Consider the following 14673-nt stretch of genomic DNA (forward strand, 5'->3'; position numbering starts at 1 on the left):
TCACCGAATCACTCAGCACTTCTTATATGCGATACACTTGAGAGAACTCTGTGTAAGTAGCCTCTCATCCTAATAATGTGCGTTCAATAGCTGGGTGAGTGGCCCTGTCCCAGCAGGGCTGCAGCAGTAATACTGAGCCACACTGTTCCAGCAGGGGGTCTGCAGCCAACCCCAGGTGAAACGCGGAAGTGTCAATCACGCAGATCGCTGGGGACATCTCCCTGGACCCCCAGCGGGCCCCGACAAAGCTTCACTGTGCTTCTCCACTTCTTAGTCGAGCTCAAGATAATATTTACTGGACCACTGCTGAGTCTTCCAGTGTTTCATCTCTGATGCAAGGGCTCCAGTTCTCTAGTTAACTCTGTCCGTCCACCCATATATTCCACCATAACACTTAATTCACACACAATATGTGTGTGTATATATATACGCGCTATGGTGCATACTGAGGAACATGCAGTGGACTGCGTTATTATCACATCTCGATGATACTCTGATAGGCTTCATATAGGTAAATAGAGGTAACCTACAGTCTACACTGGTGGACTGTACTCAGAGCAGATCCACTGAGGAGTGTATATTTAAACTCTCATCATTTGTATACATCTCCCTCACTTTTGCCCTAGGTTCTCCGCCACAACTTTCTGCCGCCCTCGAGCACAGACGAGAGAGTGGAGAGCGGAGCAGGGACTGGGACTCCTCGCTGGGATAAACAGGGGGAAGGGAGACGCCGTTAATTCGCTGCAGCTGTGCAGGCCGCCGGCTCCCCGGCCCCGTGAGCGGTGAGCAGACTGCAGACTGCTGGTTTTGATAAGGAGAAACGCTGAGCTGGTAGACGTGTCTGCTCCCCACCGAAGGTGGGAGACGCCTTTCCGAGGCACTTTTCTGTTTGGGTTTCCACAAGGAAAACCCGCCCCAAAATTTTCTGTCTGAGTTTTTGGGATCGCCTCCACAGATCTTATGTCTTTAAAAGGTGTGGAGAATCTTACGTGCTGGAGCCAGGATCACATAAACTGGCCTGATTCTTCAAACGTACAACAAAACACAACGCAAAGCCTCTCATCTCTTCTCCGCCTCTACTGCAGATATAAAGTGCACCACTAGTTCAAATCTGAGCATAACAGCCTGCTTTTTAACCTGTTCCATGCAATCATAAGTCCCTCCAGCAATCATAATTTCCAAGCAGCATCTAATATGTCAGGCTTAATTACGCATGAATCCCACATTCTTCAGTCTCCAATGTCTGCCCTTCGCCTCAAAGAGAAACAGCTTCAGCAGCAACTAGGATTCTGAACTCTGAGGAATTTCCACTACAAACCCCCCAAGCTCTCACCATTCAGCGGTCTTCGTGGCCTCCTGGCATTGAAAGCCCCTGTGAGGAGCTAAGATTCTCCCGTTTTTATAAAGACTCAGTGTGAGGAAGCCAAGCAGTAGGGTGGCATGTGAATGCACTGGCAGTCAAGCACGCTCTGAGAGAGCTTCACATGCAGGCTCTCTGGAGTGCCCTGCAGAACTGCTCCTTCTCTCTCGTGAACTTGCACTTTGTTTCTCTTTCCACTCCTTGCCAGTTCCGGCTAAAGGACGAATCTGGACTGAAGGAAGCATACAAGGGGGGTGTCACACACACTATTTACGAAGCCTCTCTGCTTTCTGTCTCTTACATAATTTGTAACATTCCAGCGAGCCAGCGATGCTATGTGGTGATAACGCAAGAGATTAATTCACAAGAGACAAACAACATGGAACAGCATGAAACCCAAACAAAAAAAAAGAGGGAAAAACATGCAGGAGACGTACGCTAAAAGCTGAGCAATTGATGAATCTTATAAAATAATATTATAAAATAGCAATTCAAATGTAAGGTTTTCTATTCACACACTCTTAAAAAAGCCTAACAATAATACCTATAGAGCTTTCAGAGTACAAGGCAAATAAAAACAAATTCAATAATGAATAAATAAGTAAAGAGTAATAGGTATTGGCTCTTTCTTGTGTACACTGCATTTGTAGAGTTTGGTGAGCTTCTCTCTCCTGCACTCTTGAAACATTTAAATATTAAACATTATATATATATATATATATATATGCACATGTGTATATATATATATATATATATATATATATATATATATATATGTAGTCTCTGTATGTTTATGTGTACACAAGGCAGAGCTTGTGAAATATATTTAAAGGAGAAAGACTTACAGAAAGAATGGCAATAAGAATGCCAGCGGCGCAAAGCACTGCGTCACTTATGGTGTCTCCGTTTTTGTACGGGTACTTGATGGACTCGTCGCTGCAGTAAAACCCGCGCTGGTAGGGCTTGATAGTGCTAGTTTCGATAATCAGGAAAGGCAGGCCAGCTACAGCGAGACAAAGAGGAAGAAGAGACACAAAGGTTTTCCGGTCAGTAACAGGGACACAAACACAGGAGTGCACACAGGGGGGGCACGGCGCAGGCTGCCCGGCAACATGGGGACAGCGGGACAGGGGCGGTCCGCTCCACGGTTCCTCATGTCCCCAAAACCACTTTTCAATCTCTCGTTCACTCGTTAAGGTTCCATGACCCCTTCACCACCTGAGATTCCCCCTCAGACTGCGACCATTGTCAAGTCACCATTTGGAATGCGCCCTGCAGGTTTTCTTTTTTTTTTTAATGGGTTTTTTGGGGACAGCGGAACACAGACGAACACCCCTGTTCCCCTGCGCTCCCCCCATGTTCCGGGGGGGCTGCACCGTGGAGAACTTACAGAGGTGACCGGCAGAATGAGCCCCACGGCCATCAGCACCCGGGAGGGGATGGTGCTATTCTTAAAAGAGAAGCGGATGCTGTCGTCGCTGCAGTAGAAGCCGCGGTGGTAGGGCGGGACGGCGGACTTGTGCAGAATGAGGGAGGGCAACATGACTGCGCAAACAGACAAAACCGGGGTCAGCCCTCCTGCTGGCAGTACCTACCTGCACCGTCTACTCACGGGCCTGCAGGGGGCTCTGGACAAGCCACAAGGCTTTTCATTTCAACGCTTTTGGATCGTACGTCGTTCAAAACATCAAAATAATAAAAACGTACGATAAAATAAAAACCAATAATCGATTACATCTGTTTTTTACAACTGTTTAACCTCTGCCACACACAAACATGTACACACAAACACAGACACAAGCGCACACACTCTTCTATTACACTCAGACTTGCATCGAAAAATTTTAAGAATGAGTCTGAGAGACCCTTTTGTAAATAATTTTGGTTTGGCACATTATTCTGTATCTGACAAACAGAAAATGTGACAATATGCGCACATCAAAAACAGCTTCATCACACCTCCAGCAAAACACACACACACACACACACACATTCTGAATCAAACCAAAGTAAACATTGAGTTTAAATTGTGGTGGGGAACTTCAAATCTCTCCCTTGAAGAATTGTAAACTCGTGATTACCTAGAAAAGCAAAGCTAAATTTCCACTGGCCACCCAAAATTTTGTATTTTTTTTTCCCACGGGGAATTTTGAAGGCGGTGCCTGGGATCACATGTGGTTAGGAACAGAGGTAACCTGAGTGAACAGCCCAAGGTCCCTGATCCAAGCTTTGCACTCAAAAATAAACAGGGCCATCTTTGAAGCGCGGCAGCCAAGGGTCTCCCGTTTCTGTCCGAAACGGCTTACTGTGCCAGAGGGCAACTGGCAGGACACCAGACACACTCAGAGCAGGTCCACCTTAAAAACTGCACAGGAAGTTTAAAAGGTGTAGTTCCCATGGCAACATTTACATTTCTCACACAAATCCCCCATACCTACATTTTAAGAAAGGTACAGTTTAAATAAAAATACAGTTTAACTGGAGGCACTCCTAGCATCAGTCATATCATAATATTTCTTTTATTGTTCTACAGTAAAAGCAGGAAATATAATATAATTATTACTGATTCATTTTAAATAAATAATACTTTATCAAACAGCGTGGAGTAACTATAAAAATAATAATTTTGTGGAATATGCAGAGAGCTGAATTAGTGCTGTTTTAGATGAATAAGACATTAATATTCTGTTTTCGTTTTTTCTCTACCATTTGAACAGCTGGAGAGAGGTTGTCCCTAGTTAAGCATCACCTACGTCACTGGGCAGACACCTGCAAAAATAAAAGCCGGAACTCTGAAGCAGTGGAACTGAGAAGAGACCGGAAACCAGGAGCATTAATAATGGAGGGGGGGCTATATGCCAAGTGTTTTTTCCCAGTAAAAAAAAAAAAAACAGGCTGTTTTAGTTGGGCATGACAATGAGATTTGGAGCCAGGGTCATGGACAGCTGGAAAATGCCTGCAAGGTCCTAAAAGGCAATACAAGGTCCTACAAGGTCCATCGTTTATTTAAGGTCGCATTTAAGCACCCCGATGAATAATGCAAAATCTCGTTCTGCCGAAGGTCTGCAGATCCTTAACTTTCAAATTCACCCCCTGAAAAGGCCACTCTTGGTAATTTTACACCGTCTGATTTTCATCTGAGAAAGAGATGATCGTCTCAGCAGACTTTAGACCCATTTCGGCTTTGCATCTGCAGCCGACCCACGGGGGAGACTTCCAAAGAGCTGGAGCAAACAGCTTTGAGCTGGGAAGCTCGTGAGACGGCGAATAAGAAATTCCCCTCACAGCGGCGCGATCTGCATCGGCAGATTATGATGCAAATGAAGGGTATTGAAAAGGCAGCCCTGGGTTTTTTTTTTTCGCACATGTGAAAACCGCTCCGGAGGGAGCTTTGCCCTCAGCGACCAACTTAAACAAATTATAAGCCGGTCTGAGAATGTAAGCGGGAAGCTCGGTTGCAGAAGAGCAGGACTTGGGTTTTCTGTTCTGCTCCCGGGATAAAGAGGCCATTCCAGGTTCCACCATGCAAAAGAGAGAGAGAGCGGCGCGGCCTAACAAAGCCTGAATGGGCTTTTAAAAAGAGGAGCCCAGTGGCCGAGGGGGGGGGGGGGCGGCGGGGGGGGGGACGAACTCGGCCCTCTTTTCCACACTGCGTCGACCTGTTCACAAAAGCCTCTCTTGTCCGTGCCCACTTCCCCAGCTCACAGGCTCCGCCATGCCAGGGGAACATTGTTTTGCCCTCCATGCCATCTCCATGAGAGCAGTGTGGTATGCAGAGATTCCCCCAATGCCACCCCCAACCAAAAAAGCGGAAAACAACAAAATCTTTTGAGCCGATGGTAAAAAAAAAAAAAAAAGCACAATCTTACGCAAAATGTATCCACAAATGCACGTCCGAGGGAGAAAATTAAAATAACCGTGCAAATGCTAATTTTGGAGAGGGAGTGTGTGAGAGTAGGGGCTGTCACATCCCCACGTTTGGGAATGAGGGAGCATTTGCAGAAAGGAGACAGAAACCTTAAGAGAGGCAAAGAAAGAGCTGGGCTGGGCAGATGCAGAAAGGCCTGTTGAGCAGAGTGAATTAAAAAAAGGCCAAATCGAAAGAAAAACCTCAATGGACCCACATTCAGAGGGACTCCTGCATTGCGACAAAGAAACACAAAGCATACATTGACAACTAAAGATTCCATTATTCACCTTCAATGCCAGGAGAGGGGGTAAGGACAAGTAACAGGTCACATTCAAATTACCCTAGCACCCTAGTAGCATTTGAAAAACCAGTCAAAAACAAACTGCAAATTTTGGCCCACCTAAGAGAATAACCACCATTAGGGAGCCAAAACCAGAGGGTTTACTTTGTCTCCACATTGTTTCTATGGACACTTCTCAAACGTTGTTTATGTAACGCTAAAATAAAACATTAATTTTCACTATCATAATAAATATGGATAAGTGACTTGACTCCACGAGTGTTCCAGCAGAGGCGGGAAAGTGTTAGCTTCGCTTTCCCAGGGGCATGGGGTTTACTTTGCATAAACAGTTCATCTGCCCATTGAGCTTTACAAACTGGCCGCTCAATTAAACCATAATGAAACGAAACTGGGGCCGACTGGGGGGGGAGGGGGGGGAATTCAAACTACAGCCATGCAAAACAATCACAAGTGGGTGGCAAATGTCTGCAATATCTTGTTTCATTTGCTTATCAGATGCGGACATACATTTTTCCCCTTCGTCTAAAACGGGAGCGTGGGATGGGGGGGGGGGGGGGGGTTGGAGTGTGCATTTCCCAGTCTGTGGAACGGGCATTGGCTGTAGAAACGGGAGACATCGCTGGCGATTAGGGCGCCACGAAGGCTTACGGTGTAAAGCGTGAACCGTGGAACATGTTTGGCACGGCTTTATCGGGTCCATCTGTCGGTGGAATGCATACGCTTCCTCTGATGTTCGGCTGAACCCCAGTGCCTCAGTACATCTGAAGGCAAGACGGGTTCAAGGAATGGGGCAGAGGCGGGGAGCGAGATCTGGATATATTTCTTTATTGCCGTTCTGACACTGGAAAAAAACCCCATAAGCCCTGTGATTTCATGACAATCATCAGGGGAGGTGGGATTGACTGCCTGTCAGGTACGAGGCCAGGCATCTCACTGGTCTGAGCGAAGATTATTTAGGAGTGCTGGTTTGACTGGCTCCAGGGTTACACTGGACAAGCTTGCACGGTAAGAGATCAGGTTATACTAATGTATTCTGACAGTGTACAGAAACTCCATGGAGTCTGAACCAGCTTTGTCTCATTATCCAGGCGAAACTCAGACTCGGGTCACTCATCTGTGCAGTAATACCAATCATAAAATGGTAGAATAAAATCTAGCACAAGCTCAGTTCACATGCTTCCCAGTTTTATCATTCCCAGTCACAGCTTTTCACTGTCAAAGAGCACATGGACCCCTTTCTTCAAGAAGCCATAACAAACCAATTGTCGCTTCACAAAAGAGTGATTACTAACAGCCCTTCAAGGTCTGTCACCATGGTCACGTTTGACACAAAACAGCACCGCCTTAAAGGAATAGCTACAGATTCCTGGTGAAGAGATGTAGTGATACCACAAGAATGACCTCTCAAAATTGTGTCCTGCCATCTCACCGTTGAATGAGATATCCAATCCCCAACAGAGAATCCATACTGCAACACACGAGGCTTGCATAAACACATAACGCAGATGTATGGAGAACATGTAGGCTAAATTTACTTCAGAATTCCTAGAACCATAGTCTTATGGGAATGACTGAAATATAATAGTATTTAATTCTCTACGCTATTGTGTAAAATTAAAATGTCAATGTGGTAACGCTCTGTGATAATTGCACCTCTTTATAACTATACACATAATTTTATGGCAATTAAGATAAATTAAATATCCCCACAAGACTGTGAAAAGTCACCTGAAATGTTCTTTCATCCATATGTGTGTGTGTGTTTCTTTAATTCAACCGATCAACACATATGCGATTCAACTCCCTGAAGCCAGACAGTAGGTAAGGTAAGGGCAAAGCACGTGTTCTAGCCCTGGTCAATCTGCCTGCTTCTTCCCCATCCAACTGCAACAAATGATATTGTAATGTTTTCAGATTAAACCTGAATGGCGCAAGTGGAAGTGAGGTAGAAAGGGGGCCATTCTAATCTTGGATAACTGAGGATATCCTTTTTTGTCTCGCATGTGACCATGTGACACTTTCTCCTCAGGAAAACAAACAGCAAAAACCCTGGGACAATGGGGCGGAGGGAAAAGGGCAACTGAAAGGTTGGCCTCGCCAGTCTATTAACCCCGCGTGCCTCCTCCACCCTGCCCTGACAGCGCCATGACAGATGAGCGCTGGGCTCAGGGTTCAGGGTTCAGGGATCAGGCTCTGGGCCTTGGAGGACTCTCTGAAGGAGGGCGCGGGGAGTGCAGACAGGGCTTCACTGGCATGGGATGCCATCGCCTGCCATTTTTCCGCCCAGAGCAGCAGCAGCTGCAGGGACTGCTCTCGCTCCACCACGGCACGTACACCACCAGCGGGGACGTGGGGACCGGGTACGGTGGCACCTGGGGTGAACTCGGGACGGGGTCGCACGTCCTGTCCAATCGCAGCCTTCCGGCATTCTTCTGACAGCGAGATTGATGAGGGGGAACAGGGGGTAGAGCGAGAGCCCGGGCACAGTGTCGCGTACCCTCCCTCCGTCTCTCCTTTCAGCAGAAACAAAGGTCTCTGAAAGTCCCACAGTGCCGTCCTCATCACCACGCTCCCATTCAGAGAGCGATTCCAAGCGCGCTGCTGCAGGATCCAGCCGCAAGTGCCGCTAAATGGTGCTAAATGCTTCTTGCCAGTGTAGATTAGCCCTCGCTGCCATTTCAGTCCTCACACACTGCTTTGGGAGAGAGAGCAGACTTCACACAGCTGAATGGGGAACAAGTTTATCCTTTGAATTCTGATACTTACAAATTCTCAAAGCAGCTGCCAGCAATACCTACTCCTGCTGAGAATGCTGCAGCCGAGAGTCTATATGTGACCTGCTTTCACCCTGGGGTGGCCCAACGGTAGCCAATAGTGAATTACCAAGACCAAAGTCCAGGGCCCTGCTTCAGGGGGCTTTGTTTTGTTTGGTTTCTGGTCCATTAATTGCATTTATCACCAACAATCTTTGCGTTGGAGCAGAGGGCCGCTGTCCAGGGCTGATAAGCTGTGGGAGTGCTTCTCTGGAGAATGGGTGGACAAGTGCCAATTCTGCCAGCACGGCCTGCCGTATTGTTCACTCCATCAATGCTAGCAGGGGCTGAGACAAAGAGAGCTGGCTGCTGGGAAAGGCGGTGGGGGAAATGTACATTAATTAGTCAACATCTCCCAAGTGCTGGGGATGGATGTAGCGCCGAGGAGAGGAGGAACAAGTCGGAGCGTCATGTGACCCACGACAGGCTCAGAACCCTGTCGTCCCGACATGAGAAAATGGGACTCTGGAGGAGGGTGTGAAGGAACGGAGAGACTGAAGCTATGTTTGTTGATGGCTACATGCCTGTATTTTAGCACAAAAGTGTCTGCTTTACGATCACTTACGTACAGAAGGAGAGAGGGAGATCGAAAGAAGGACTGGCAATATAGTTCAATATACAGTTTGAGTATGTAGTGTTCTGGGTGGAAAACACATCTCGATGACCTTGAGGGAACATAGCTATACATTACACTTCAGGGTGACATCCTGCTGGCATATATTTAGAAGGAGGGAAACGGTGATCTTTAAATCTGGCACCACACGCGTTACTGTAGCAGGCATGTGCCTGCAGTGTGCAGATTCCTGGGAAGTCACAGCCATTTTAAACAGGGGTGGCATTTCTGAAGCGTTCCTGGCCCTGACACAGGTCACAAACACAAAGGGCCAACTGCATTCCTCCCCTCCGTGACGAGTGTCTCACCTTAGCACACACTCAAACATGCACATGCTCACACACACACACACACACACACACACACAAAAACGGGGAAGGTTCCACCACGGACGAATGCCTGACCTTTCGCCACAACTCCGGTGACAGGTAGGTGCTAAAAAAAACGAGACAGATGGAAGGACCTCAACATGGAGGCCTTGTGCCTCCAAAACCGGTACTGAAACCTTAGACAACAGCATAATGCTCAGATATTTCCCTTTGAAGTACTGATTCTCCTACGCTCATACGTTTGGAAATCAAGACCTTGTGGAGAGTATCCATCACCATGACACTTTGACCCACTTAACCCAATACATACAGCTATGCTGTATTACATGTCACAAAAGATTACATCCATTTGCGCAGCTATATAGCTGTGATGCTTTTTTATACTGGTGGGGGGGGGGGTGGGGAGGATTGTTTGAAAGTTTGGCGTAGTCTAAAGAGGGGGAAGGGATGTGAGGTTCAGGACTGGCTGGAGTGCGTGCCACTCGGGGAGCTGACCAACAGGCCGGCCGCAGGCCCCTTCCCCGGGCCCGGCTCTCCTCTGGCACGGGCAGGCCGCTAGGCCCCGCTTCAGATAGCTTTGTCTATGCAAGCTGCTGATGTCAGCAAGCCGTGGATAGTGCCAATCCCTTCCTTTCTCATTCTCTCAATACATTAAACAGGATATGGGGCCAGGGCCGGGCTGAAACATGTGCTTACTCAGAGAATTTTTTTTTCATAGAAATAAATGCGCGCCCCACTCTTTTTACACCAGGCCCCCATAGGATGTTCTGCGCACTTCACTTTGCAGTAGACACCGAAGAAATAGTCTTTCTTGGCATCTCTGCGCCCATATTTGTGCTACTGCAGTAAATACTACAGTACTCTCCAAAAATGGTTCTGCAATAACCATTCTCCTCATAATCCCACATTACAGATCTCATTTAAGAATTTGCATTTTTATTTTATTTTTTCCAGAAGGATGAAACATTTGCTCTATAAATTTTTACAGAAGACCACAAAGTATATCAAATAAAAATTTCGAAATTAATTTGTTTTCATGACACAGCTATCAAAATAAAGAAACAAACCAACGCACGGTTTCCACTGGCAAATGTGAGTTACCGTACACAGAAATGCCAGTGTTCACCCATGTGCCGTGCATGCGTAGCTGCAGCTCCCACACGAGAGACCGCACGTTTTCAGCGGCCTGCCTGAAAGCAGCCTTTGTTGGTCATCCCGTTCCCCGAAAACCGAACAGTCCGACTTCAAGCTCCCAACCTGTCCCTCTCCTGCCCGCATGCTTTTACCCACACAGTAAGGCAAACGTGCTTTTCTGCAGCAGAACGCCCCCACAATGCCCCCCCAGCAAGCAACGCTCTTCGATGCCAATATCCGCCTAGTGGACCTTGGCACTCCGGACTGCTAGAATGCACGACTGAAAAATTCAGATGGATCTGTCCAATCAGAATACACACGGGCCGACACATCACTTAAAATACGAATGGAGCTCTCGTCCCTTTTTTGGTCCTTCAGCATCGGCAGCCACAACAATCGGCAGACCGACGGGCCGCCTCATCTCTTCACAACGTGTGTGTTCCTCCATTTCACAGCCCCTCTCAATCTTGTTTTCTGGGTTTGTTTACATGGGCGATAATGAAAAACCATTCGGGCCTCCCTGGGAAATCAAAAGGGGTGCTTTTTCCTTTGTGAAATGAGATATACAAGTAACTATAATCATGCAAAAAAATCCTTTTCATGTGACAGATCACAGAGTACAAGGGATAGGGCAACAGACGCACATAAACACAGCTGGAACCAAAGCTATTATTCTGCTGAAGATTTGGAGAACAAATATTATGGAATGCATAGCACTCCCATTTAAAGATCAAATAAAGTCCATTATCAATAAACTGTACACCTGTGGATTTAAAGTCCACTCTGGAGGGCAATGACTTTCACACATACACACAAGAGGGCAAAGATTTTAACGCACACATTGTGTTATACATTACTGCATCACCATACATAAATGCTGTGCAGGTTGGACATGGCTACATGAACCCTTGAGCAAATAACAACGTGTGTAAGTGGTACAAAAAAAAAACAGAACTCATTCCTGGCATCAAAACATTTAATTTTCAGCAACACAAACTTATTTATCTGACTGAGTCACCATTGCCAGAAGTGAAGCAGTGTTGCAATAGTATGTGGATTCTGGAAACCACCATCTGCTATCCTAACTTAAAATGATGTTTTGCATATGAAAACATGGATAAACATAGTTCTCCCTCCTTTCTTTAAAATGTAGCTGAGCTCTCAACAAGCACTATCCCTGAGTGTCCAGTAATGGAATTACATCATATGACAGAAGTGCCGGAGATGACTGGCTGCCATCAGAATCCTCAGATTTAAATTACCCTACTCCACCACTTGAGCCATTTAGAGCAGTGTTAAGTAAGCGCTTGGGACAAGGGGCAGGGTTAGATGAGGCTAGGTGGTCACCTCCCAGTGACTTTTTCCTGCTCGTCGTTATGGCCTAGAAAACCCACAGCTCCCACAGCTCCAAAACAAGGTGAGTAGAGTACAAGCACAGAATTCCAAAACAAGAAGAAAAACAAGACTGATTTGGTCTCTGGGAGTGGTGCTTCCAACATGGGTCAATAGTTCCCAAATGGCTGTGGCAACTCTGGGTGTAAACATTCATGGCATTGTTTCCACAATAAGGTTGGAGCAATCTCCTACTCGAACTTTCACAAATAAACAGGAAGTTACGAAAAGATAGCTCCTGTGACAGCATCACACATAGTCAGTTTTAGTCCGATATCAACAGGGGGGCAATCACTTATAGCTAGCATATTACGCATCAGTTTCATGCTTCCAGAGTAACACAAATGAAATACATGTTTTTCAAAATGTGTAGTATCTGTATATGGTAAATACAGTCTTCATTAAATTATCTGGGAAATGCAACTCATACGGTGGCACGTCTTGTAACTATGTAAACTGGATCACTATTTTTATTATTTGTTCCTTGTTTTAGCTCTTTCCAAAGCATGCAGCTGTTTAAGCAAATAAGTTGATTAAATTAGGTGGATGCTCGGAGAAAAGCTTTTAAAGGTGCATCACGAACAGCCCGACGAGACGTTAAGCAGATTACGGAAAAGAGCCGAGGCGTTCAGGAATTGCATTTTAAAACAGTCGCCCGTTTTATTCAGGCTAGAATCACGTAACAGGTCCAACGCAAACTATTTGAAATGATACATAAGTCACGTGTGCCTATTTGCAGTCAGCCCTCTCAGGTCAGGCACACTTCAATGAGACGGGACAGTAATTGCAAGCTCTGGGGCCGGGGAGGCATTAGCCCGTTCCACCTCTGATCCTAGTTAAAAGGTGGGAAACAACCGTCTAAACGCTCCCACCACTTCCTCCTTGTGGTAAAGTCACTCCAACCACAGCTTTGACAAGCAAACACTGACTACTACAGGTCAACTGCTGGCATCAAACATACAGAACAGACATAGCCAGATAGTGAAGACGAAGTATTTTATACTGATAGATAACCGTTCGCTGGGCCAAAATAATCCTCTGCTGTTTTGTTGCTAAGCTAATGTGAACCAGCAACGCTGCTCTGCAAAATGCAGCCACAGAGACCGGCTGTCTCTTCACTGCCCTCTGGGACACACATAAAAAGCAAGACAAAGAATTCAAATCGACCACATTCAGAGACCTCACATGAGCTGCGGCTTCAGGGGTCAAAATTTCATTAAAGATATTAAAGCAATTTCACCACCGCTCACATCTACGTGCAAAGGTTTGAAAAAAAAAATTCCGACACTAAAAATCGCAGAATCGTGGAATAAACAAATCACGTCACGCAAAGGGAAGGCGTCCTATTTACAGAAATAATAACTCCTAAACCTATTACCCGATGATCCAGAAAAGCAATGCATTCCTTGCATCGGCTTAAGCGGGTGGCTGGGAAGCAGAAATGTGATCTTTAAAAGCGTGAGATTCTGCGGTTTCAAACACTGCCGAGTGAACTGGGCCACTTGCAGCTCGTGACAATGGCCACCAGGGCAGTGCCAGCAGCCCGGGATACACAGGCCCATTTACACCCGCTACACTAAAAAGCCCTGTGACGCATCAAAAGGAGGCATTGTTCCCAAACAGCAGTGCTCCCCCCCCCCCCCCCTCCCGCTCTGGGAGCCATTGTTGAAGGCACAGAGAATGACAGCATTGGGACACAAACAGAGCTGGACAGAGGACCAATTGACAGTGTGCTGAGTCAAGCAATGAGAGAGAGAGAGAGAGAGAGAGAGCAGGGTCTCAGCTACCCCACTGTACACAAATCAGCTGGACAGAATGCTCAGGGGAGATGACTCAATTGGCACATAACTGACAATATGCATGTTATCTCATCAAGACTGTGCGTGACTTAAAATGTGTAAAATATCCATTTCAACACACACTTGGGCCATTTCCACTTATTGAACTGGCACCATGCGCGCAGCATAGGCCCCCCCGACAGGCACATGCTTGGAACTGTCCGTCAGAGTCGGCTGAATGAAGAGAATGGAGCCGCTGCCTCCTGCTTCTTTCTTAATAATAGCCAGTCAGAGGACAGCCAATCAGCATCAGGCTGAGGCCGTGTCACAGCAGCCATAAAGCACAGCCAAAGAAGCTTCGCCGAAGGAGCGAGCCTCATTAGAGAAGGAATGCAGGGCTTTGTGGGGTTAATCCACATGACACAGATCAGAGAGAGAGAGAGAGAGAGAGAGCGAGAGAGAGGCAGGTACTCTAGTTCACAGAATGCATGCAGTGACCAGTGACTCCTGGGCTACAGCAGAGAGGTGCTGATGTCACAGGTGGCCTGTGTGGAAACCACTGATGATACATTCCCAAGAAAATAAATAAATGCAGAAAAAAACTGCAACCAATTTCATCATCGAGGAAGTTGAATAACAATATATTTTTATGCATGAGAGAATGAGGCGTGCTTTAAAAACAAATTCAAATTTGTATTGCTTTGGAAATAATTCAAATTGGCATATTTCACAGCATACATCCACCCACGCCTTTTGTTATCAACACAACAACCAGGTTTATCCAATGCCACTGTTGCTAGCACAATAGTTTATGGCTGCTATAGATCTGTAGAAGGCAATTTAGTTCAATCCTGAAATGTATCATTGTTTTCACTTGCCAAAACTGACTGGGAAAACAAACAGTGAAGTGAGGGTTTTTTTTAATTTTTTATGATGCAAATGTTATTTCACACCTGGCTTTTTTTCCATTAGGCTTTGTTTATTTTGTTTGCAGTTTGACTACACAAAGACTAGGTGGCTAATCAGAGAGTGCGTAAGCACAG

General features: G+C 46.2%; 1 protein-coding gene across 2 annotated transcripts in view; it reads right to left on the minus strand.

Annotated features, from left to right (window-relative positions):
- The window catches only part of plpp3 (phospholipid phosphatase 3), a 36714-nt gene that overhangs the window by 16255 nt on the left and 5786 nt on the right, over positions 1-14673 (minus strand). The window contains exon 2 of one of the 2 annotated variants that reach the window (XM_064333505.1): positions 2751-2905. In XM_064333505.1, coding sequence (XP_064189575.1) covers positions 2751-2905 — 155 coding nt within the window. Of the gene's footprint in view, positions 1-2205; positions 2364-2750; positions 2906-14673 lie in introns of both variants that reach the window. The other variant, XM_064333503.1, reaches the window with a different exon arrangement.

Source organism: Anguilla rostrata, chromosome 4, assembly GCF_018555375.3.
Source record: "Anguilla rostrata isolate EN2019 chromosome 4, ASM1855537v3, whole genome shotgun sequence".
NCBI lineage: Eukaryota > Metazoa > Chordata > Actinopteri > Anguilliformes > Anguillidae > Anguilla > Anguilla rostrata.